The sequence below is a fragment of the Python bivittatus genome, unplaced genomic scaffold (assembly GCF_059951505.1).
Source record: "Python bivittatus isolate LINGU-HERP-01145 unplaced genomic scaffold, Pbiv_v1 ctg000180_np1212, whole genome shotgun sequence".
Taxonomy (NCBI): domain Eukaryota; kingdom Metazoa; phylum Chordata; class Lepidosauria; order Squamata; family Pythonidae; genus Python; species Python bivittatus.
In genome coordinates, this window is record NW_028277047.1 from 7,028,560 (window position 1) to 7,055,004 (window position 26,445).

Sequence of the window (26,445 nt, forward strand, 5' to 3'; positions counted from 1 at the left end):
CTGGTGACTGAGACCTGTTCCAAAATGGTAGTTTTGGTGTACCCCTATGTCTTGTGTGTAAAACTTTTAAACGTTTGGACTTTCAACTATCTGAAGGGTGACAGGACCTGGGATCAGCTTCCTAGCTGGTTCATTTTGTAATCCTCACATTTCGCTGTCTGACAAGGATGCCTTAAAGGATCTTGTGTATGACTGCCACTGGGAAATGCACAATTAGTTTGAGAATGAAGTCCACTTTGTTACAGGAAAGACATGCATATTGGAAGGAAATATAACATTGAAGTGCAATGTCTCTGCCCCTGATTATAATTTTAAAACAGAAAATGAAAGAATGAATGAGAACAACAGCATCATTTAGGGGGATCTTGGCATTTTTCTTTGCTATTTACTTTCCATTTCGAAATACCTAATGCAAACTTAGCTTGTTGTAAGGTAGCCTTTTCCTTTTCCTTTTCCTTTTCCTTTTCCTTTTCCTTTTCCTTTTCCTTTTCCTTTTCCTTTTCCTTTTCCTTTTCCTTTTCCTTTTCCTTCCTGGAGGGAAGATCAGCTGTGGAAAAAATGGAGACAGCTTGTGAAAACTCTCATTCAGCTCACAAAGATCAGACCCAGGAGAATTTGTGAGCAATGGGAAAAATGAAGGCTTCTTCTGTTAGTAAAACCCTGTACGATTCACTGACGCTACCGCTGGTACTATAAATGTGCACAAGATTAAAGAGCTATGGTCCCAGGAACTCACAGATGGAACTCAGATATTCTTAGTCCCCCAAGCTTCCTTCATTTCAGCAGAATAATATGTATAGGGAAATCATTTAGATTCTGTACAGTGAAATAAAGCAAAGTCCACATTTTTTAGGGTAGCATCTGATAGTTAGGATCCCAAGAGATCTTGGAGGAGTCGAGGGGGTTATTTTGTTCTTAAACCAGTTCCAACTTTTTAAAGAAAAAGAATAGATGTGTGAGCAGTAATTGACATTTTCAAAACCCACGTTTGAGTAGTGTCTAGATTCAAACCAGCTCAGAGGTCATGAGGTCTGCAAACCTTTAGACCTATAGATCTCTTCAAACAAGATATAACAAGGTTAGTGAGGTAGAGAGACTAAAACCTGATTCGATGTTGAAAGCATGAAGTCTACATAGTTAGAATTTTGGTGGAATTGGAGAGGAAAGAGCAGAAATTCAAATTAAGCTTTCTCATAATACTGGGGATTATGCCCAAGAATTTCTCGGAGAAAGAAACAAGCAAATAGCATTTGGTCTTCCATTCCTGAGGAGGCAAAATCCAGCTGTACTCAAACTCCTCTCAAACTGGGTTCAGACATCATGCTAAAGTAGGATTTGCTTAAATCATGTTTATTAAGCAAGCAAAATGAGCTGTGTTCCTATGACATGCTAAGGTATACACCATAGTTTACAAACCACTGTGGGAGTCAGATGGTATAAAGGCTGGTCCTCCCGCATTGAAAGAATACATTTAGTTTCTCCAAGTCCAGCCACGAGGAGAAGTACCAGTTTGGATTAGATGAAAACTACCAACGTGGATGTCCCCCAAATGTGAGTTTGGGATTTCTTCAAGGTTCTGGAAATTTCACCAGCCTCCCTGAACCTGGTGCTTTGCAGCTGTTTTTGAATTCTCAGACACCTTTTGGCTCTGTGGGCTGAGAGTTATGGGAATTGTAATCCCAGCCTGCCTAGAAAGCGCCAGGTTGGGGAAGCAAGCGCCTTTCAGCTTGGCCCACTTGGGGGAGAATCCACTCTTTAGGTGGCATTGCATGACTGTGAAAGGGCTGCTGTGTCCCCGTGATCTGGGAAGAGGGAAGAAGATGGGGGCCTCTCCTTTCCTCCCCAGGCCTTTGTGTTAGGAATACTTCCTTTTGCATCCATCAGTAGGTTGGCTCCAGAGACGCCAACACTTCATTGGCACAACCTCCCTTCCCCCAGTGTATTTAAAAGGTAATTAATGCAAACCGGTACACATAAATGCTTTCCCTGTTTGTGAACTGTCAAGAAAGAGGAAATAGCCAAGGAAAAAGAAGATCCAAGCAGGTGAATCCAAACAGCCTCCAAGCATTGCAAGCTTTCCTATTTCGCCAGAGCTTGTCAACAAGCAGTTTTCTGGAAGGAGAGCTCTGTCCTGGCCAGCCTTGCAGTGTCTCCAAGACTAGTGAGGATATTATTGCAGAAGCTTCTGTGCAGTTGCAGAAGTGTGTAGTAAGGCACAGAAGCTTCTGCAATAATAATACTACTTTTGTCAGCTTGGATGGATGGATGGACGGACGGATGGACTGATGGACAGATGGATATCAACAGACAAGATTTTTTTTTTTTTGAGAAAAGAATTTAGCTAGGTATGGAGAAGATGGAAAAAGATCCAAAAACTTGGCATGTTTTAAAATAGTTTAAAGTTGGCATGTTTTAAATATTTAACCCAGCCCTCCCATAAAGTTACTTATGAATGTGCTAGACTACAGCTTCCAACATTCTCACCCAGCATGGGGATGATTGGGAGAAGACAACTATCCCAATTCTATAAGAAAAAGAATAAAACTGCATTCGCCATTAAAAAAAGGTGCTCCAAGCAATATTTTATTAGAGCAGCTCTGGGTTGCAAAAGAGCATGTGTGTATTCGGGATTTCAAGGATTAATGGTTGATCAGAACATCACCTTCCTTATGTAACCTAAGCCATTTAATGGCATGTTGTTAAAATCAAAGGCATAATAATCAGTAGCAGAAAAACCAAAGGAAAAGAAACCAAAAGGGAGAGAGGAAAAGAATCTAAAAGTAACTCAATAGAAGCAATCAGGACTGTTCAAAAGTTCAGCAGACTTCCTTCCTTCCTTCCTTCCTTCCTTCCTTCCTTCCTTCCTTCCTTCCTTCCTTCCTTCCTTCCTTCCTTCCTTCCTTCCTTCCTTCCTTCCTTCCTTCCTTCCTTCCTTCTTGTTATATTAAACAAAAATTATTAGTGCAAACCAAAAAAAGCAAACTCATTGTTCAGTGTTATGCAAATATTAATAATGTATAAAATTAGCAATATAAACAGTCTGTGCATGAAATACAATTAAGTAAAAAGTGGAGGCAGTGTGGGGGGTAGAAACATCCTAGTCAAATTCCGGAAAAGTTAATCAAATTGCAAGGGACAGAAACTTTTAGCTGTTCTACCCACATGTAGGTCAAACCCGGAAGCATGTAAATATAACATCAGTTTAGCCTGAACGCTGTTTAGATGTACTGGAAATTAATTGGACAGCTGAATTCATACTCTCAGTTCACACAACACATTAAACCCAGGTTAGCAAAACACAATTAGGCTGAGCACTCACAAGACACAACCAGGTTTCCACAACAAACTAAAAATGTATATATAGTGTGCTGTGCAAATCTGACCAGAACATAAAGATTTCACAGGGCAAGGAAAAGAGATGCCCATGTATTTGGGCTACCTGTCTTCCTAGATCCTGGCCAGACTCACCTGTTCAATCCAGCTCATCCGTGTTCAAATGGGTCTAGTAAACGTCTAGCAAATGCTGTTTTACTATATGCTGAATTGGGTTTGTGGTGAATTTGCTTATGCTTTTTTGTGGCTTTGCATGGGTTCTGCCACAGGGTGCATTTTAAGAGCAAATGCGTTAATTCAAGTAATGAGACAGTGCATGGTTTAAGGGGCTGGCACTATTTCACCTTTTCCTACAGTAGCCAGGTGTCTCTTCCCCCATACACCAAGCAGCTGCATTTGCCGAATATCCAAATCTAGTTTAAAATGTGTTGGCTCATTTGTGATTTGTCCCGTTGCAAGAACCCAGCCTTCCTGTTAAGCCATAGTGTGCTTGTTTGGGTATCATCTCTCCTGTGAACATAACCACTGTGTTTTGTTAACCCAGTTTAAAGAGTTAGTGTGAATCCCCAACTTAATGCTCTCCAGGGAAGCAGGCAGTGAGGGAGTTATGGACATTGAAATTCCAGACTTCTGGAATGCACCTGGCTGGGGAAAGTGCATTGCAGAACCAGATCATGAAAATGAGGAAAATGCAAAAAATAATTTTAAAAAATCAGTAATCAAGTGGATCTTGGCTCCTTTGACTCTGGCTCTTCACTAGGATGACAAGGAAAATGTGGTGGCTTTGCCTCACTTAGCAACATGTGTTCAGTTTCTATCCTCTCTTCCCATTCAAAATTATGCTGGAGGGACCCATCCTTCAAAAGTACAAACTGTAACAAAGACTTCTAATTAAAACCTTTCAGCTCTTTAAACAAAAATCAGTAAGAAATTACATGATTTCCCAGATGAAAGAGTCATTTGACAGCACATCAGTGTAAATGCCAAAATAAACACATCGCTAACAATCAGGATAAAAGGAATTCCACTTCAGGCCTGTGCTGCAACTTCTCTTCCAGTGCAAATAACTGGAGGAGAGGGGTTAATGTTTCTCCCTATTTTCCAGTCCTTGGTGTAGGGTTCCTTTTCTATAGCCCACAAACTGAGAGTCAGAATCACAGGATCCAGATGCTGTTGGAATCTAATTCCAATCAACCCCGAAGTTAGGGATTACCTGGACTGTCTTGGGAGGTGGTGGGTTCTCCTTGGCTGGAAGAGTTGAAACAGAGACCGGGTGGGCATCTGCTAGATTCCTCACTGGACGGGTTGGACGAGATGACCTCCTAGGTCCCTTCCAACCCTGGCATTTGATGATCTGCATTGATCAACACGGGAAGAGCTAGAAATGCACCAAGGGTGTCGTTTCCTGTTGTTTTCTCTTACCAGGTCCCCATTCAGCTAAGGCACACTGCCTCTGTTCTCTGTGCCCAGCCTGAAATATGAGATAGTTAAGAGGTGGGCGCTGTGATTCTGTTTTGAGGGTGGTCCTGAGAATCACGTGCTGCTCTTTCTCATGGATCCTGAAAAAACTCTGGATTTCGGAGGCAGGAACGCTGCCACGTTTTTCCAGGCTGGTCAAACTACAGACTTTACCCCATGGCTGCTTTCCCCAAGGTGCTTAACTCTGGTTATGGTATTGACCCGTTCTCTGGGTTGGTGACTCTTGACAGGTTTCCATGATATGCTAAGCCACAAAAATACCAGAATTCTAGAATTTGAAGGGTCCCTTGAGGCCATCTATTCCACCCCCTGCTCAGTGCAGTAATTCAGATGAAAATATCCCAGATAGATGGTTGGCTAGACTTTGCTTGAAGACATGTTTTGAAAGGGACCCCCTGCACCTTTCTGGAGTATTGGTCCTGCTGTTACTTTTAAGATGTTTTTCCCCACATTTACTTGCTTTCCTGTCTTGGGACAATACAGATCCTGGCTGCCTCCTGTGCAATATCCTGTAAGGTCCTGGGAGAGCACAATCCTATCCCCCCAATCTTCCCCACATGCCCAACTCCTCCAGTTTTTTAATGAGGCTGGGTTTCTGGTCACCTGCTCATCCTTGTGACTAAACCCGTTCCAGTTTTCCTGAATCCTTCCTAAAATTTGATGCTTGGATCAAGATACAGAGCTCAAGGTGGGCTCTGAGCAATGCAAAATAAAGAACTCTTCCTTCCTTCAATTGAGAAATGATGCAGACATCACCTACAACTGCCTTCATCTTCTTGCAGCCTCATCAACTCATGTTGTAGGCAACTAACATTCCAAAATCATTTTTATAAGTACAATTCTCAAGCCAGCTCTTTCCCCGTGCTAAATTTCTCCCTTAAGGGTCCTTGTTTCCTAAGTGAAGCTAGCTCACCTCTTCTTAAATGCACAACATTGCCTTTGTCTCTGTTAAATATTATTTTAAATTTTATTTCCATCTTCAGGGCTATTAGCCATCCCATCCAGGTTTGGATTGTCTGTAGCATGCAACCTACAGGTTGCCTCCCTCCTTGCAAACCCATTTAATCCAGCTGCTTCCAATGCGTTCTGGTCGGAACAGACCTTGGGCATGATCCAAGCCCAGCTGCTGCCTGGAATAATCAATTCTGTGGGATCCAAGCCCCTCTTGGGGCTTTCAGCGTTTCCTTGGGATTTCTTTAAGTTTTAAGACAGCCCTGAGAGCAAACGCATTGTGGGAAGGAGCCCGGAAGCCCTTGAGAATCCTCCCGACCAAGTTTTCACTTCTTTTAAACTAAACAAAACAGGAAGCGGAGAGATGCAGAACTCCCAAAGCTGAAACCCACAACCATTAAGCCTCCATGCATTTCCGTGGGTTTCAGCAAAGCTTACACGACCCAAATGGCTTGCGGTTTGGAGCCAACACAAGTAAAGCCAATTTCATAGCTATAAATAAAATGTAAAAGCCAACAACTGCAATTTAGTAAACAACCGACAAGAAGTTTCTCGGCTCTTTCAGGAGATAGCTTATCAAGGCTCTCAAAGAAATCTAGCTGAGGATTTGCTTTCTGAAATGGGCAGATTTCCTTTGCATTTATATGTCGCTCTTCCTGAGAAAGGCTCAGCGCTATTTGCTTTGGATTCCTGGACAGTTTACTTGTTTGCCGCTCGCTTGTTGGTTTTAAAATGCCAAATCATCTTTCTTTCAGAAGTAAAATCAGCTTTTTGGGGAGAAGGGAATAGAAGTTCCTGCCAGGTTCCTTGATACAAGTTATAGGAAAGTTTTCTCCAGGCTAAGATCTCCAGGCTACAATAAATCCAGAAACTGTAATGGGAATCTGAAGACCCAGCCTTTACCTCAGATGCCCTGGAGGCAGCAGTCCCATTCATGCTCCCTATTTTCTAGGAATTGGGTCAGGGGGAATAGAGGCTTGGTGCCCTGCATGGAGAGATCTGTGGTGCAGCTGCAGAGAAGAAAAATGAAGGATGCTGCTCCAGACCAGGATCTTGGCAGTAGCTCCGGCTGGGAGGGGGACACTGTGACGGCGGTTTTGCAAAGCCCCAATACCCACTCAACTTCCAGCACCTAACAAATAGCAGAGCAGAGCACCTCCTGCGTTTAGGAAGGGAGTGCGGGAGTGCCGGAAGTATGGTGTGGACCAATAATAGCCCTGCAGTTCAGTTCTTTTTAGCCAGGTTTGCTCTGCAACGGTGCCCACCTTGTGACCATCACCTTTACAACTTTGCATGATTAATGTGAGTTTAAAGAAAAAAACAAACTTTGCTGGCCAGTATTTTCCTGGGATGAGCAGGGTTGGAGGGCATCCCCGTCAGCAATGTGGCCATTCTCTAGTGACATTTGACAACCTGATTTTACTAGAGAACCCAGCCTAGTCAACTCCGCAATCTCTCTTGGTCCCTTTGACTGAAGCTCAATTTCCCTGCTCAGCTAAGGAGTTTGTCATTCCCGTGAGCAGCCCAGCAGATGGGTAGAACCACAGTTTTGAAACTCTCTGTCCTCTGCGCTGCAAGGAAAGTGCTGGTGGGCTAGAAGCCTGCAATAAAGGAATCTGCATGGAGGCAAGAGATTTTTAAGAGAAAACAGCACAAGGAAGACAAGTTGTGTATTCAGTTGCCGAATATGTCACACTGCCAGGATGCAATTCTCACATGGATCTGCTCTGCATAAAAAGTCCACTTCTTATCCAATATGTGAGCGCAGAAGCCCTTTTCGACTAGATCCTTATATTCAAGATAGATAGCCTTGAAAAGCTGATGGTATATGGACCTAATCAGGGAGAATTTTCACTCCTTGCATCTTCCCAATGTTTCAACATACTCAGAGGAACACTTCAGAGATTTTGCTTGCAATCCAGCTCATTAGGAAACAGGTTTAACCCCACTGATTTGCTGTATTCAGTTCTGTTGTTAAGCGCAAGAGTCAGTTACTATGTTCTTATAAGAGTTGTTGCCCAAATTAATAAACTGCACTATGGCCAAATGTAATAGTCTGGTTCACACAGCCGGCTAAGACAAGGACTAGATTCCCACCCCGTGCTGAACAAGACCTAGGGAAGTCCTGGTGTGGGGCAGAAATCCAGGCTGTCTGAGCCAGCGTAGTATCCTGTACAAGGGGATCCCTTCAGAACCAGTTTTCAGCTGATTTTGGCACACAGATGAGGATTCCTCATTTGGTGAGTGCAAACTCTGCAGTTGCCCAGGACTTTGGCTCAAGGCAGCTGATCCAAAATGCCCAGGAAACATTTGCAACAAAACACAGTGGTGCATAAGGGCCCTTTTCAAAGTCCTAGCCTGACAGCCTGCCCTCTTTGGGGTTGCCCCTCACCTCATTTTTCTCCCCCAGCCCTGTCCGTTGTGCCTCTTGAATGTGCTCTATGCTGTAATTTTTGCCTTCTCTCCTCTGTAGCTTTTGTACATTGTGCCCATATAAGCACAATTTTGGGTACTCTTGCAAACTTTGGGAATACCACTGTCTTTGGTTCGATGGCCCTTTTTGGCTACTTAACAACCAGCTCCTAAAGAACAGAAAGAATTGATACTTACCTGACATTTGCTTATCTTTGCTGCTTGGTATTAAGAGATCAACTGATCCTGCAGCAGAAGGACTTTCTTCAGAACTGTTCATCATGGATCAAGTAATGCAGTTTGTGGAACCCAGCCGCCAGTTTGTGAAAGATTCCATCAGGCTTGTTAAAAGATGCACAAAACCAGATAGAAAAGAATTCCAGAAGATTGCCATGGCAACAGCAATAGGCTTTGCAATAATGGGATTTATTGGTTTCTTCGTAAAACTGATCCATATTCCAATCAACAATATTATTGTCGGTGGCTAAACACATCAGGAAGACATTCCTTTATATTGTGCATGGTAAAATAACAGATCATTGTGGACTTTTTGGCTCAATTATCTATGTAGATCTTCCTCTTTTATTACTTGCCAATATAAACTAGATTTTAAAGTAAAAAAAAAAAGAGAGATCAACTGATCCTGTGTGAGGTGATAACATTTAGCAATCAGAGCTAGGGAACTGCTTAGAAGCCCTTTCCTCCATAAATTTGTCTAAAACTTCTTCAAAAATCCAAGAACTGGTCTCACAGGGAATCGGTCTTAGAAAACACTATTGATTCAAAGTAGTCTTAAATACATTAAAATATGGGGGATTTGATCTGTGACTAGCAGAATGTAAAACTCTGCTGTGTGGTTCCTTTCTTGCACTTGGCAACAAGGGCCATTTTTAGGGGCTGAGAAATTTCTTTTCGACTCTTCTCAGCTTTCTTCCCCAAGTCCTTGTGTAGCCAAACTAGCATCTCCTGGGTACAAGAGGGAAGTTTTTGTAAGCTTGCAAGGATTCCCAAGGTTGGCAGCAGTACTAACAAGATTTAGGGAGAAAGAAATCCAAAGGGGAGATAGTCGTCCTCCTTCCTCAAACTGTTATCATCTGGTGGAACCTAGAAAGTGCTTCTTCTGCATGGCAATCCCTGCCTTGTGAAACACCCGCCTGAGATCTGGGACTCCCCCCCCCCCAGCCTTCTGGAAGGCCTTGAAGAGCTGGGGCTCAGCAAGGCTGAATGTTGATGTGCAAAGAAGCATTCCCCTTTCGGATGCTGGGAGTTGTTGTTATGCTGTTTTGATGAGATAGATAGATAGATAGATAGATAGATAGATAGATAGATAGATAGATAGATAGATAGATAGATAGATAGATAGGAGAGAGAGACAGACAGACAGACAGACAGGTGTTTCTCAACCATGGCCACTTGAAGATGGATGGACTTCAACTCCCAGAATTCCCCAGCCAGCGCCCATCTTCAAGTCTACCCATCTTCAAGTGGCCAAGGTTGAGAAACACTGTAATAGATGATGGATGGATGGATGGATGGATGGATGGATGGATGGATGGATGGATGGATGTTATCTGAAGATAATGTACTTGACCATTTCCCTTGGCTCCAACACATGCACATTTATATTTAATTTGTTCAATTTAGGCACCACTCAACTCCAAGCCGTGTCCAACTTGGCAGTGTCCAATAACACCAAACAGAATAAAAATTCAGCACAATAACGGTCAAAGAATAAGTACATGGGGGTTGTCAACATTCAAAATCCTCTGAAGCCATGAAGGGGGTCTGAAAGTAGGACTCTCTAGGAAGCTACCTTTAAATTGGTGGCCAATCTTGGAATTTTAAAAACTTGCCGTGAGTGCCTTCACAAAATGGCTGCCATAGTGGAGGAGGCCCGGCATTCGATCCTCCTTTTTGAGAAAGTGAATTGATGTGGCTGTTCCCCACCATTTCTTCTAGCCCCCCAAGGATGCTCCCTGCAGTCCAGCTGACCTCTTTTTCTCCTGGGCAGTCAGGCACATTGCCCCCCACCAAATAACGCAGCCACCCATCATTTTTATTTTCTAAAATGGCTTCTGGGGCCCAGCTCTGGAAATAAACCATGATGCGGAAGTCTGGTGCTTGGCCTCTTTGCAAAGTCTTTTTTGAAAGTTTGGTAGATACAGAGGCTAGCAATTTCCCACAGCGCCGTGCTCACAGGAGACCACATTCTTTGCTTTACAATCATGGCTGACACTTGTCCTCTGTTGCAGTCACTCTAGTGGTCGACAAAGAAGAAGATGACAAAGAAAACACAGGCAAAGGGATGAGCACAGGGTGGGGATGCAGGATACCTGGGGACTGGGATTTCCACCCCCAACCCTAAACCTGGGTTAACAAATGGCAGCTCCTGTGTTTGCGAAACATCTGATGCCCAAACAAGTGATGGGGCTGCTGTAGACAGATGAAAGTGAGGGCTGGGTTCCCGCAAGATGCTGAGGTTCAGATGAACTGAGCATTGAGCGGAGCCTAGCGTGCTGCGTGAACCCAGCCGCTAAAAGAGCGTTCGAGCCTCTTTGTGCACAAAGGACGTCGACAGCAGAGAACCCGGGAACGTCCAGCGCTCCAGCTGAGCAAAGCCACTCTTCTTCTGCCAAAGCAGGTATAAGTGCCCCCCCCTTCCGTGTTGCACCTGCTCCCCCGATTCCGATGCCTTTCTTCTCCAGTTTCCTCCAGTTCTGGACGCTTCTCCCCAAACAGCAACTGAAAGGGGCGACCCTTGGTTGGCAGAGCCGGCTGGCAACTCACTGGAGCGTCAGGCGTTGGGAAAGTCCAGGTTGGAGCGCTGGGGGGGCTGCATAGGGGATGGGTAGTCATAGTGCCCCAGTTCCCCTTCTGGACCATCAAGCCTTGTGCAGATGTTCTCCCCTGGCCAGTTGGTCTGCCCGTCTGTCCTTCCTCCCACCCCCCCTTCCTATAACATCCTGCCTGAGGGGAAAAAAAATCGAGGCATTTCTCCGAAGAGACAACCAGACCGGAAAATAAGTTGGCACCCCCAGTTTCCAAGCCTCCCCTTCCTCCCATCAGTCCTGTGGTTGGTTAACACTCTGTTGTCTCCTTGTCTCCCCCCCACACCCCCCTCCCGCAATCCCTGCACTCACGACGGACAGGTGACTATCTCCGTGGACGGAATCCTGACCACAACCGGATACACCCAAGAGGACTACACCATGCTGGGTTCGGACGACTTCTTCTATATCGGAGGGAGTCCCAACACGGCTGACCTCCCTGGGTCTCCCGTCAGTAACAATTTTATGGGATGCCTCAAGGATGTGAGTGGCTAGGGAGGGGCTGGCTGGGACCGGGTGGGGGTGGGATTGAACTTACTGCTAGGGCAAGGTTAAGAGAGCATCTTCTCTGCTTGATCCCTCCCCAAGTTTCTTAGCATGGTTGTGTTTTTTTTTTTTAATTTCACTAAAGTTGTTTTTTTTGTTTTAATGTGTTGTTAGCCACCCAGGGTCACATTTGTGAGATGGGTAGCCATATAAATCAATTTAATATACAGTGGTACCTCGGGATACGAACTTAATGCGTTTCATGACTCTGGGCGTATCCCGAGTTGGTCGTAACCCGATGCAAATTTCCCCATAGGGTTCAATGTAAATCCGGTTAATCCGTTCCGCCCTCCGAATTTGGTCGCACCCCGAAGCAAATTTTCCCATAAGGTTCAATGTAATTACCGTTAATTCGTTCTGGCATCCGCGGACCACGCGTCAGGGGTGGGAGAACGGCCGGGCGGCGCAGCGCAGCGGGGTGTGGCGGGGCGGGAGAACGGCTGGGCGCCATGCGGCGCGGCGGGAAAACGGCCGCAGACCACGTGTCAGGGTGGAAAAATGACCGTACCCCGAGGTGGAGTTCGCACATCAAGGTAAATTTTTGCGGCCAGAGCTGGTTGTAACCCGAAAAGTTCGTTAGTAGAGGTGTTCGTATCCCGAGGTACCACTGTATAAAGAAAGCTTCTAGTCCTCATGGTTATGTTAGCTGGGAATTCTTGGAGCAGCCAGCTCCCTACCTGTGGAGGCCACTGGATAGGCTGGTTTGTAGGCAACACACATCTCTTTCTGCATACTTACGGTTGTCCAGGCTAAAGACCTACCTGGGACAGGATGATGGTTTATTTAGCAGTGGAGTTGTTCAAGTAAGATATACAGCTGTGAGAATAACCTTGAGGAACGGGGAAGAACCACAACCAAGACAGTCAGATAAAAGAAACCTGAGTCTGGACTTGCAAGATTCTGTTACTCTAACCTTATAACAAACGTAGCATTAGCCTGCCTGACTTTGGTTTCCTCGTCAGGTCTACCTCGAAGGGCTGACAACAGCCCGCTTGTCATTTAATAACCAGAGTTCACATTTATCAGAAACAGAGTAGACCCACGTTAGAAGAATAACTGCCTGAGCTTATTTGGCTCAGGGGACGAGTCCTGCGCCTTCCGATTTTGCAAAGGAGGGATTCTTGGCCAGACCCTTCCTGCTGGGGTCTGCTTTGTAACTCCCCAGAGTCATTTTAATGAGATGGGGGGTGACAAATTTGATATCTATATCTATATATCTGTGCAGGCCCCTTTCTACCAAGTTTCCCATCTTGCGCTAGATTTAACAACTGTTGCACGGTTGCCATTTTGCATACAAAATTTCTGTCAAAACACTATAAAGATTAGAAGAAAACACGCAGTTAGGGCAATAGTCACATTGAGGGGAAAACAACAGGCAAAAAAGGCTTCCGGAGCAGTGCCATCGTAGCAGGATCCAAATAAGTCCTAATTAATATAAATAGGCTAAATAATTAAGCTAAATACAAAAGCTGATGGAAGGGCCATTGTAGCTTATAACACAGGAGACATCAGAGGAAGAAATGATTGAGGGTCACCTAGTGAAGCAACATTGGGAACATGGATGGACAAGGGAAGGTCCTCTTGATGTAGGATCGATCTACCATTGGGGCAAGTCCCTCACTTTTGATCCAGCTGGAATTTCTGGATTGATTTGAAAAGTCAGGTTTGGACTTTCGAATTCATTTGGAATGAGATGTGCTCTGATCGGATGTTTGATTTGATCTGAAAAATAGATCTGACATGATTTGGACATTGGAATCACCTCAGAAATGAGATAGGATCCAAATCAGATTTCCAGTTCTGAAATCTGTTTGGAACCCAAAAATGTTGGCCCTTGTGCAGAAGCTGGTTATGTTTGCAAACTAGTCTCAGACTAGTTGAATTGGAGGCCTCTGATTAATTCAGCGCTTTGAAGGGGTTCAGAGTTTGGAGTCGTACATGCTAACTGAATGGTCAAATCTGAATTCCAGCAGAGCGTTAATTTGCATGTGAGCAGGAAAAGGTCTTCCCATTCAGTTTATTGGGGTTCCAGCCATTAAGACAGAGAAAAATACCTTCCTTGCACTTTCTCCATGTCACTCATCCTATCATATTTCCAATTCACTTGTTTTCTAGCAAAAAAGTCCCAAATATATTATTTCCATAAAGAGGACTGTTACTGACCCTTTTCTAGCCATACTATACTATTCTTACTGAATCCAGAGAGTCCAGTTGTAGGAAAGGCTTTCTAGTGTTTACCTATCAGGGGGGACATCCCAGACAACTCCATAATGCACACTCCTGCCTTTTTGCCATGTCCTCTCTGTTTACACGGTGGGTGTTTCTGCAGCCAAGAGAGAGGACTTGCTTGCATCCAGTGGACTCATGGCTGACCATTAACTTTGAGTGACAATTTGGTTTGGCAGTATGATCCCGAATTGCATCTGATCTCCGGATTGGATCTAATGCCTCCAATTTGGAGACAATATTGCAGCATCAAATATCCCTCCTATGTGCTTTGTGCAAGCAAGGTCTCCCTCCAGCTGGCTGAAACAGCCACCAGTGTGATGCCAACCAGAGGTCCTTCAGTCCTGCGATACGGACCTTGTTCTGAGCCGAACTGAATTCAACACAATGCAATGGTCCGGCTCATCTGAACCGACCAGGCGATTCAGATCGGATGGAATTTACAATGGCATTTGAAGGAGTGGGCTACTGATGATGTCTGGCTGACACTGCTGCTCTACCCCTTTCTTTGTAGGTGGTCTACAAGAACAATGACTTCAAACTGGAGTTGTCACGGTTGGCCAAGGAAGGAGATCCCAAGATGAAGATCAACGGTGACCTGGTCTTCCGCTGTGAGAATGTCGCTGCCCTCGACCCAGTCACCTTTGAGTCCCCCGAGGCGTATATTTCCCTGCCCAAGTGGAACACCAAGAAGACTGGCTCCATCTCCTTCGATTTCCGGACCACGGAGCCCAACGGGCTTCTCCTCTTCAGCCACGGCCGGCTGCAGCCACCCAAGGAGGGCCGATCTGAGCGCATGCACAAGGCGGACTACTTTGCTATGGAGCTTCTGGATGGCTACCTTTACCTGCTGCTGGACATGGGCTCGGGGGGCATCAAAATGCGGGCCAGCACCAAGAAGGTGAACGATGGGGAATGGTGCCACGTGGACTTCCAGCGTGACGGGCGCAAGGGTGAGTAGGCCACGGAGGCGTGCATCATTGGCGGGCATGCCTTGTCTTCTGTTCAGCAAAGATGGGCAAAGATTGGGTTTGGAGGAGATAGAAGCTGCCAGGCAGAATGATGCCTCAGCAGCGGGAGGGAGATGCAATGGCATCTTCCAGATCGGCTTCTTTCTTTTATTCTTTACTCATTTTGCTGGGTTTATTGGCCACTCCAGTTGCAAATGAGACTGGGCAGCAAACGTCCCGACCTCCATAAATGGAGTCAAACACAATAGAATAAAAATTGGTAATATTACACAACCTACAAATAACACTGGGAACAATCGGTATATCCTAAATCAAAAATCCCTGCGTCCCCAAGGGGACAGATCACAGCATTCCAGCTCCAGGATCAGATGGAGGAATCATGTTTTAACAGTCTTCGTAAAAACTGGGATAGAAGGGGCCCTCTGGCTATGTGGGGAACGCGGTTTAAAAGAAGGGGGCCGCAACTAAGAATGTGGAGAGCACATTCCCTGAGTAGAGGGACCTGGAGGGGGCCCACTTGACCCGATCTTGTGCGATGGGCAGATGCTATTAGGAGTAGAGTTCAAAAGACCTATCTTAGCCAGGTCCTGTGTCGGTAGTGGAGCATGGAGAATTTGGGAAGATAGCCCTCTGCCCTTTCCCTCTCGTGTGTTTCTCCTTGTCATTATCAGAGAACTGGAAGAGCTGTTGGAGTCACTGAATCTCTTCTCTGCAGTATGGAGCTCTAGATCCCTGCCTGTCCCCTATTTCCCTTCTAAATTTTCCTTTCCTTCACTCAGGGGATCTTCAGGAATCCCTGGTTTAAAGCCCACTTGCCATTGGGGACCTGTGATTTCAACAGGATCCTTAACTGTTCTGTTACTGATCTGGTAATCGTGCTCACATAACAAGCTTGGTTCCTGATAACTCTGGTTAGTTTTTGTGTGGCTTATAGTGTCATTGTCAAGTCTACAAAGTGCAAATCCCAATCCAGAAGAATTCTCATGAAACCAGGCCTGGTTCAGATAAATACTCCTTTATTGGATGGTACATGCAGCTCGAAGCAAAGCATTGCTAAAACTAAAGCTTGCGTGAATTTCCTTCTACTTTTCCCCTCCTGCCCCCCCCTTCTGTTTTGGCTCCAGATTTCTTTCTCACCAAATTGTGGCCTTGCAAATTCCCCTCTCTGATAACACCTCTTCTTCTTGGCCTTCAGGGCAACACCGGTTTTGTCTTCTTTCATTCCCGCCCCCCTTGTTACAAATGGCCATATCAAAGCAAGCAAATATCAGTATCAAAGCAATAACTCCAAGCACACCTATTAGCTACTATCTCCCCCCTGTTACAAATGGCAGAATCAAAGCAAGCAAATTAAGCAAACCTAGTAACTACTATAGCTATTACATCAGTCCTTTTGTGATTAACATTTGATTGATGCAGGTTCTGACAGTTATAGGATCTTGGCCCCTGGGGTTGAAGAGGTTATGCAGTCCTAGAAAATGGGCAAATTTAATAACTGCAGAAGGGCATGGTGCAAATTCTGTAATGAAAGTAGGCCAGCTTTGCCCCTTTTTGGGTGAGGGGAATGGTGTAAATTGAGGGTCATTTTTCTCTTGGATAAATGTGGAAGTGTTTTAATTAAGAAAAACCTCAAACAAAAAGCTTAGTAAGCATTTAACGGCATGCAAAATGTTTGAAATTCAAAATGTTTTGCAGTTGAAACAGGTTGTTCGGACCTTATTGGAAATGTTCTGATGCACATCCCGTAAGTGTGCCAGGGGCCCCTGTTTTGAGCTTGGACACTTCTGGTAAAGTGGGAACAACCTGCTTTGAACGTGAATTTGAATTTGAAAGGTTCTGTCCCTCCCCAGGATCCATCTCGGTGAACAGCCGTAGCACCCCCTTCTTGGCCAGTGGGGAGAGCGAGATCTTGGACCTGGACAGCGAGATGTACCTGGGGGGGCTTCCTGAGAACCGCCTGGACCTCATCCTGCCTCCAGAGGTGTGGACGGCATTCCTAAACTACGGCTACGTGGGTTGCGTGCGGGACCTCTTCATTGACGGCAAGAGCCGGGACGTGCGCCGCTTGGCTGAGGTGCAGAGTGTGTCCGGGGTCTCCAGCTTCTGCTCCCGGGAGACCCTCAAACAATGCAGCAGCTCCCCCTGCCACAACGGAGGCCTGTGCCGGGAGGGCTGGAACCGCTTCATCTGCGACTGTGTGGGCACCGGCTACCTGGGCCGGCTGTGTGAGAGAGGTGAGCGGGGGGCGGGGATGGGGGCGAGGACAGAGGCAGGCTGGAGCCAGGTCACAACTCCTAGGCTGGGTTCATACAGCCTCAGGAACTAGGCTCAATCACAGTCTGGTGGTTGCAGTGGCATGACAGTGATCAGGTGGTTCTAGTGGTTAGATTTAACCTGAATCAGGGTTAGGGTGCTTCGGTTTTTGGTTTGTGAGTTAATATATTTTGTGAATGCAGAAAATGGGTTTATTTAGTAATCAAGCTAGCCTGTTTTGCAAACCTAGCCATTGGGTGGCTTGGGATAAGGTAATCTCCCTTTCCTCATCTGCATCTGATAGGTAGACAGACAGATATTCACTCAACATGCTATGATTTGCTCAACCACAGTTTATTTATTAAACCACAGTGGGCTGGGTTTGCACAACATACTAAACCATCAGCCAAGACTTATGAGCCACGCTGGCTGGATTCACACAACCCAAGTGACCAAGAAAGAAATCACATTTTGTTTAGTCTGAAGTCATTGGCCAGCGTACAATTTTTATTATTATTATTACTGTTACTATTACTACTACTACTATTGATGAAGATGATGCATAAAGCAAGATACAGCCAGCCAGATAATCCTAAATAGGAAGACGGAGCACTATTGCAAGGAGCGGCAAAAATTCAGTCTGGTTTCGCACAACAGGTTAAACCCAGGTTAATATAGCCCAGTGCCTGTGTTCATAGTATTTGGCATATCCAACCCAATAAGGCATATTATGGCATAAGACAATACCAGTTTCCCAGAACACACTGAGCAAAGCACAGGGATCCTTGCAACACCCTGACCCATAAACTACCCAACCAATTTTAGCTAAGCTTAGCTTAGCCTGTTGTGTGAACTGGACCATCACATTAAGTCATAATGTCATCGAGTGGATTAGTTGGGACTTTATAAATCAGTCAGATCCCTTGGGTCAACACTGGAATTCACTGACCTTTGGGGCATCGTTGTTAGTCTGTCTCCCAGTGTCTCTGACCATTAACCCTGTTGGCTGAGGCTGATGGGAGCTGGAGTCCAACAACATCTGAGGCCCAGTGATTTAAGCCAGTGTTTCTCAATCTCAGCAACTTTCAGATGTGTGGACTTTAACTCCCAGGGTTCTCCAGCCAGCATGCTGGCTGGGGAATTGTGGGAGTTGAAGTCCATGCATCTTAAAGCATGCTGGCTGGGGAATTCTGGGGGTTGAAGTCCATATCTGAAAGTTGCTGAGGTTGAGAAACACTGATTTAGACCAAGCATCCGGCTGCCTCATCCCTAATCATTCTTACCTGTTTTGCCTTTTATTCTCTCTCTGCTACCCCTGGGGCAGAGGCCACAGTGCTAAGCTACGACGGGAGCATGTATATGAAAATCATGCTGCCAACAGTCATGCACACCGAGGCCGAAGATGTGTCCCTCCGGTTTATGTCGCAGCGAGCATATGGCTTCATGATGGCCACCACCTCCAAGGAATCCGCCGACACTCTGCGCCTCGAGTTGGATGGGGGACAGATGAAACTCACGGTCAATCTAGGTAACCTGCTGGCCCTTGCCCTGCCGGGGACTGGTCCCACCCGCAGCCTTCAACTCTCTCTGCCCAAGGAGCCACACTATGGAAACTACAGGGTGTAGGTGACCACAACGGGGTGTTGAACCTCAGACTGGTTCACTGGTGATTTAATTCTGGCAGAGGAATCTTCAGAAAAACATGCTTTTTGCAAATGCAAAATCCACCTGCTCGGGTGCTGATGAAAATCCACTCCCTGGGTTGGCGGTTAGCGCAGAAATATTGTACTTCTGGCTATCTGTTTCAGAAGGCCTGGAGACATTTGCAAACCACCCATCCCAGAGGGGCTACTCATGAGTAAAAGCCCCCTTTGTAAGGGAAGACTAGAGAGGTGTAAAGCATTTCAAATTCTGAATGTTTTCAGTTCAGAACATCCTGTTTTTTTTCTGAAACTTGTTTTGGTGATTTCAGGAGTGATTTGAGTCCAAAACAGCTGTGATTCAAATTTGAGACACGAGTCCTGAGGCTGGGCCACCTCCAGGGTAGTCAAAACCACCCATCTGAATCCCAAATGTTTTCTGCATGTCTAGGAAGAACCCTTCCTGACTGAGACATTGTTCAAAGGTCTCTTTCCACCCAGTCTTTGCTGAACAGGCTAAAAAGATTCTCACTGGGTAGGAGACATTGCCACACCTGTGGGACCAAATAGATGTTCCTCCCCACCTGTGGGAGAGCCAAGTTAACCAAGAGGTGATGGAATACTTCATGCAGGCTGAGGACCATGGGCACTGAAGCCTAACCCACTGGTGGGAGGAGGTAATTACAGGTAGTCCTCGCTTACCAACCACAATTGGGACCAGCAACTCTGTTGCTAAGCACCATGGTTGCTAAGCAAAAAAATCACGTGACCGTGCCAGACTCACAATGTTACTTCCCATTCAGTTGTTAAGCGAGTCACCGTAGATCGTTAAGCAAGACATCCCATGACTTGCAGTTTTACTGTCAGCTTCCCCATCAACTCTAGATGCTGTGACGGTCATAAATGCGAGGATTGATCGCAAAGCTGTTTTTTTTTTTTAACCATCATAACTTAGAATGGTCACTAAATAAGGCAATCAGTAAGCAAGGACTACCTGTAAAAGTAATTCAATCAGAGTGTGTGTGAAGATCACCTCTCTTTAGTGAGGGCTGGTAATAACGCCACAATGAACATTTACTCATGAGTAATCCCATGAATCTCCTGGAGAGGGTTTGCCTGCTCTATCAGCAAATATCACCATTAGTTGCAATCACCAGGAAGTGAATAAAGCCCCACCAGAAATAATTGTATCAGAAGCCAGCAGCAGAATGCTGGTCTTGCCTCCCCTGATCTCGTTCTCTGGCACTTTGAGGTCCTGCTTATGAGCAGTTCCTATAGCGCCTGGGTGGATTTTGATTTCTCAAATGCAACAGTTCCCGCCCCCCACCGTCCACTCTGTTTTCTCTGCATGTGGGGTGGGATGAAAGAGTGCAACATGGGAACAGGTTTGCCTAGAAGGTGTCCCTAGAGGGTCAAACATGGGCTGCAGATTTTGAGCCTGTCCCTTCCTTCCCTACCTTGGCTAGCCCAGGGGGTGGGGGACCAGGGAAGGGCGGATGCTTTTCTCTTTCAACCCTCTCTCCTGACCGTCACCATGGCCCAGGCTGAGAAAAAGGGCTGATTCTGCTTTCTCAGGACCCCTCCTGTCCTCTGTCATGGTGGGTTTTGACCCTTCATTGGTGCATACACAGCCAGCCCAGAGCAAGCAGCCACAGTGACCCAAACTCAGTCTCTCCCCCGCACCTTCCCCTCCCTGCTTCCCAGGACTCTTCCTCCCCCCACCCCGGGAATTCCTGCATTCCCATGAGAGACGTTTCCTGGTCCTGTGGCTGTTTGCATCCACTGCTCTGTCGCGGTTGACGGCACGCTGTGGCCCAGCTGTGCAGCTTGCAGAAAGGGAGTGGGTTGCAGCCAATGCATCTTGGAGGGCGCGGGGTGGGAGGCATTAGTTAATGGGAGGAGGAATGGCTGCTACCCCCCAATTTTTGCCCTTTCTCTGCACAGCTGATCAGTACAAGGGAGCCGCTTGCGAGCACTGAGGAATCCCAAACCACAGGCAAAATAAATCTGAAGCATTCAAGGTTGGAATTAAAAGCTGCTCTGACAGGTTGCCCTCTGCAAGAACCCTAATTTGGGACTATGCACAAATCTGCTGTTTTCAGGTGCTTGGAAAGCCAGTAGTCTGGGTCTGAGGCCTTGTGCACTTTTTGCAGAATAGGGATCTTTTAGCATCGTCTACTGGACATAATTGGTAAGGAAGGCTGTATAGAGTTCAGCTTCTAGAATTCTCCAACCAGTGTGGCTGTTGCTAAGAATTCTGGGAGTTGAAGTCTATCTACCTGGAAGATATCCAGGTGGGGAAGGCTGTGATGGGCTAAGATCTGAAAGGGAGTGATAGGCGTTCAAAATATGCAGTGTGATCTACATACAATGGGATTTTAATTGCAATTGCAGTTGAATGTTGGGAATCTTTGACAAGTAAGCAGTTTTATTCCTGGGCGATGTATTTCCTTTATATCTCTGTGTGTTGGCCTCACACTCTAAGACAGAGCTTCCCAACCTTGGCAGCTTTAAGATGTGTGGACTTCAACTCCCAGAATTCTGGCCGGGGAATTCTGGGAGTTGAAGTCCGCACGTCTCAAAGTTGCTAGGTTAGGAAACACTGTTCTGTAATGAGGATTCAGAGAGGAGGAAGAAAACTACAGATAATGACTGAGTTTATGCAATGCAACTCACTTAACTGGTTATTCAGTTAATTAATTTTCAGTATATAATTGATATACTGAATCATAAATTCATAGGGCTTTGTGAATTAAATCCAACCAGATTTGTCAAATCGATTTGATTCAGAAAAAGAAAACTATTCTCATTTGACTTGTTCAATCAATTCAGATGACCTCATTCATTTGAAGGTTTGACTCAGTTCAGTTTGATTTGGGTGAAAAGAATTGGCACAATTAAGATTTGCACAGCCTTGTAAGTTAACTATCATGCTAAAATCCTAAACTAGAATACAAGTAACCAGGCTTAGGAAGTTGAGTGGATGAAGCCAACAGGTCTTTCACTGGCTTGGTTAAATGCATTGTGTGAACTCAGCCCTCGCGAGTCTCTGTTTTTCTTCCCTAGTGTGACTAACAAAAGGATTAGGGAATAGGATAAATGAGAAAAATAGTGAGAAACTTGAATTCTCATTGCTAGACCCACTTCCTCTGGAAATGCTTTTTCCCATTAACAAAATGGAAATTATTTTTAAAAATGAAGGGTTTATATTCCCATTTTAAACATAGCTGAAGAAAGAAGTGATTTTAAAAAAATACTTTTACACGGAGTTTGCATCAAATGCTTTGTTCTCCTTGTTCTTCCCCAATGAAATTTAAGTTCAGACTAAAAAGGAGTACACCATCCAATCAAGAATGAAGATTTGGCACGAGAACCTGGCTGCCCTCAGACCCCACTTGCTGGATTGCAAACTTATCAAAACTTTGGGGAGGGGGTTTGAAGACATAGCACCTGCCCCATCAGTTGCTGAAGACGCACCCATCCCTGCTAAAACCGCCTGCAGTCTTTTGTGGATAGAGGGACAAGTTGATCTGCCCCGTCCTGATGGTTTTTGGTGGTGCTGGTGTAGAAAACAGCCACAACCAAATTGGGTGTGTGTGTGTGTGGTGTGGATTGAGAAGCACCAGGCCCCTCTGTTTTCGAGAGGTCATGAATTGGGATCCTGACACCGTCCTCAGTGCCAAAGCAAGCGTCTGCCTTGTTGCGTGCCCGTCCCCAGATGGTGGTCTGCATTGCTGTATTTTTGGGTGTTTGGTTACAGATGTTTCCTTGAAGGATATAAAACTCTCTCGTTCTCTTCTCTCTCTCCCCCTCCCCACCCTGGCCCCCCCGTCTCAGACTGTGTCAGGATAGGCTGTAACCCTAGTAAGTTGCCTTCTCATTTTTTTCTCTCTCGGAATCTCTTTCTCTCTCTCTGCATTCATTTTTCAACCCCTTCTCTTCTTCAACTTGCTTGCTTTTAAACCCGCAGTTTGGGGCTGCGCTTGGCTCTTGTGCAAGAGGAAAAGTGTGTGTGAGTGTGTTCGCACGTGCGTCTGTGTAACGGGGCTTTTGAGGGAGACAGGCCAAGTGGGGAGAGAGTTAGAGGCTGGAAGAAAGGGAGGGCTAATCTTTGCTGAAGGAGCTGTGGATTCTCTCATCTCTCATAAAAAAAGAACAAGAACTCTGCAGGATGAGGCTCACGGCCCATTTAGTCCAGCACTCTGGGTTTCTCAGGGGCTGACCAAATGCCATTTTTAATGTATTTATTTATTTAGTTTATACATACACAATTAACAAGTCAATCTTTAATCTTAAAGAAAATGTTAAAAATTAAACATGTAAACTAAAAATATGAATTAAGAAAAAAGAAAAAGAAAAAAATCTACCTTATTTTTTACAATATGTGTTGCTATGGCAGAGATTTTGGGATACCTTACAATAATATTTTGTATGGTTCATATTATAGTGGTGAATTCATTGGTAAACCCGTGACTATTGATAAGGATAAAATATAACAGACAGAGGCAGGAGAGGGGTCCCTTCTTCTGTGTGGCCCCACAGTGGCGGATATCGAAGGCCTGTGATTCAAGAGTCAGGAAACTGCCATCCAAGGGTGTGTCCTCCTGGCATGCTCATTTTCATGAATTCTGGGCATCGTGTTGTAGAAGGTGGCCATGAGTTCTAGAATTAACTGCACGTCAGAAGAAGGAGGTTCTTTTAGAAGGCTGAGATCTTCCTTCATTTAGTTCTGATGGATGATCCTGAGTTCTAACATGGCGACAAAGGGAGGAAAACTTCACATTTTTCACTCCAGCATTTAAAAATTTGCATCTGTCCCATCTCTCCCTACCTCCCTTTGCTGCAAGTTTAAAAACTCCCCAGTGCTGTGGTCTTTCCCCATAGCAGAACTTCCCTCATCTTCCTAAATGTTTGTGTTACCTGCTTTTTGCATTTCTCATGCTTATGGATGCAGCCCAGAAAATTCGATCCCTCGTATGGTACAGGGGCAGGCTTAGAGGAATACAAAGTCCGTTTGGCAGCAAAAGCTGCCAGGAATAAGTAATTGGCAAAAAATTGCTTTGCCAAGGCCAGTTCCCTTGGTGGGTAGGGAAGCCATGCCCTTCCATAATGCTGGACTCCAGCTCCCTAAAACCCAACATGACCAATGGGGGAGGATGATGGAGTTTGTTGTCTCCGGTGAAACATTTTCTGCAGAGTACAGTATTCCAGAGCCCTCAAAAGTGGATGTCAAAAGTAAATGAACATTTGCCTGCCCAAAAGACACTGCGATGATATTTTCCATCGCCACATAGCCCCCCCAACGTTAAATCTTATGTTGTCCCCTCCCCAGTGGGTTTTAAGGAGCAGCAAAAAGCCAGGGTCCCTTTCACAAGACCTACTTTCCTTGCACCGTTCTTCATGAGGTTTTCAGCACCATCCTTGGAGCTTTGAGAGATCCTGGGGCTAGAAATTTGGGGACAATTCAAATTACAGAGGGCTAATCAAAGCAGGGCAACCTCTCTTTAGGCGTGATTTGCCTTTTGCTGTTTGGAGGGGTTGAACAGGACCAGGGGCTTATGGCTTCCCTGAATCCCCCCTCATCTTTTCTCCCATAACTGAAGCACTGCTTTGGAGCAAGGCAGAAGCCAACAAATGATTGGGACTGGTGAAAACTGGATATCTTGGAGACCATTTCTAGAGAAGAAAACGCCAGCTGTCTTCTAAGGAAAGGGGGCTTGCCCCACGCAGAGGCAGATGTGAGTCTTGCCCAAATTTGGAGGTCTGATTCTGTTTCACCTGGAGGCAGAGGAACGTGGGTAGGAATTTGATCAGGGGATGTGACTGGCAACTTTTCACACCTCATCCATTGCCAGACTCATTGGCTGCGGAGTTGGGACAATATTGCCAATATACTTAACATAAAAGGACCCTAAGTGTGTTTGGGAACGCCCAAGGAGTTTGTTGAGCTCTGTGGCTAATTCCCATTTTGCCCCAAACAGATCCAGTCACTGCAGGGCTCCATTAACTCTTGTTGTGAGAATGACTAAACTTCCTCCATTAACCCAGTGTTTCTCAACCTCAGCAACTTTAACCTGCTGGCTGGGAGATTTTGGGAGTTGAAGTCCACACCTCTTAAAGTTTCTGAGGTTGAGAAACACCGAATTAATCTATTTTGCCCTTCTGGTCCTCCAAGAAAAAGAGCTGGATGGAAAGAGTGGCTAAGAAAGCAAGTCTGTCTATAACAGGAGTCATTGTCATGGTCTGAAGTACTGATTGGCTATCATGGCCAAGCCACACCTCCTGCTCCCTGCCTGTCCAATGAGCTCATGGGATAGTAGGGGAAAAGTGGGTGGGGACTCTATTCCCGCAAAAGGTGAATTTTGATTGTGGGCGTTGGGAGTCAGTTGTGGCTGATGGGGTGGGGTGGGAGGGGTTGGGGTTTGAGGGGTACCAATTTGCACACGGACACATCCATTTCCCCATAAATCAATAGGTCACAAAAATGGTTCTTATGAGCTGAGAAGGAGCCCACCCTTCGCATTTGGGTCAGCACCAGAATCCCACGTAGAGACCTTGTCCTTCCTTGTTTCTTACCCTTCTTGCATGTCTTCCAGCCTGTCCACAGGTGCTTAAAAATGCATTTGTCCTAAATATTTTATCTTCAAATTCACAAAAGCTGTATAGGTGCCCTGAAAGAAGAAGAAAAGCCAAGATGTTTTGTAACACCCACGCCATTGCTTAGAAAACGCCCGCCGTTCTTTCCCCCCTGGAATTCGGAAGGGGCTCTACTGAGCTCCTTTTTAGGATGTGTCTTTTCCCAAACAGGACAGTAGCAACCTAACACCACCCATGGTCTTGCAGGCTGGCCCTTTGGGATGAGAATAATCATTTATCACGGTGGGTTGATGTACTGATATCTTGAGAAAGAGACCACGAGCATTTCCAGAAGAGGCTTTTAGCATGCAGTCATCTGGGCTCATTTTACAGGGGGCAGAACCAGCCTCATCCTGCTTGCATCCTTCTGCTGCTGCTTCCATCCTTTCCTGTGTCTTTTCTAATGCAAATTTGGTATAGGGCCAGCTTGGTGTAGTGGTTAAGGCACCAGGCTAGAAACTGGGAGTTCTGGTCCTGCCTTATGACCTTGGGCCAGTCCCTCCTGCTCAGCCCCAAGAAGAAGGCCAGAGCCCCGGTTTTGGGTGTAAAACTGGTTGAGAAAAGCCCTTGTTTGTTTTTGCAACCCAGGGCCTAGAGACAGCTTTCTTCTTTTCCATGGATATTTCTAATCTGCCCCATAACCCAATAAGCAAAGGTTCCTGAAGTTGGTGCTTGTCTGGCATTGATTTGAGCAAGCTTTTCTCTGAACCTGATGTGCAGGGGCCTCAAGGGGGAGAAAGCTGCGCCCAGCTTCTCTGCCTGCTTCCTTTTGTCATCTTCCATCTCAGGGTTCTTGACTTGCTCTTATGAGTCAAGACAAAAGCACAGGAAGGGCTGTTTGGGAGTCTTCACCCTCTTCCCCAGTCCCCTTTTTACTAGGCCCCTCCCCCCCTCTGCAGAAGCCTGCCTGGCTCACAAGAGCATGGACAGGTATGCCTTGCCCTGTGGAAGGATGCTCCGGGGCCACCCCTGTTGCCAGGTGAGCCTGGCTGCAAAACTCTGGACACACATTAATCCTAGATGCAGGTGAGTTGGGGAACTGGCAGGCTCTTGGAGAGAGAAAGGGTTCTAGTGTTGACAGAGGTGGGCTTGGCTTGAATGAAGGTGTTGAGGGAAACGCTGATAGTTGTGTGATATGAGCGCAGAAAAGGAAGAAGGATTTCAGATTAT

At 45.8% G+C, this 26,445-nt stretch overlaps 2 protein-coding genes across 11 annotated transcripts in view; both read left to right on the forward strand.

Annotated features, from left to right (window-relative positions):
* The window catches only part of NRXN2 (neurexin 2), a 318,520-nt gene that overhangs the window by 124,296 nt on the left and 167,779 nt on the right, over nt 1-26,445 (forward strand). For 8 of the 10 annotated variants that reach the window (XM_088137492.1, XM_088137483.1, XM_088137489.1 and 5 more), the window contains 5 exons: nt 11,325-11,486; nt 14,290-14,728; nt 16,597-16,980; nt 18,324-18,527; nt 22,477-22,503. In XM_088137492.1, the coding sequence (XP_087993618.1) occupies nt 11,325-11,486; nt 14,290-14,728; nt 16,597-16,980; nt 18,324-18,527; nt 22,477-22,503 (1,216 nt within the window). Of the gene's footprint in view, nt 1-8,955; nt 10,991-11,324; nt 11,487-14,289; nt 14,729-16,596; nt 16,981-18,323; nt 18,528-22,476; nt 22,504-26,445 lie in introns of those variants that run through there. The other 2 variants (XM_088137491.1, XM_088137487.1) reach the window with 2 other exon arrangements.
* Nucleotides 8,423-8,770, forward strand: LOC103059574 (protein transport protein Sec61 subunit gamma). The gene has a single exon (XM_007431661.4). It carries the CDS (start codon nt 8,457-8,459, stop codon nt 8,661-8,663), a length of 207 nt encoding a protein of 68 aa, XP_007431723.1. The 5' UTR covers nt 8,423-8,456; the 3' UTR covers nt 8,664-8,770.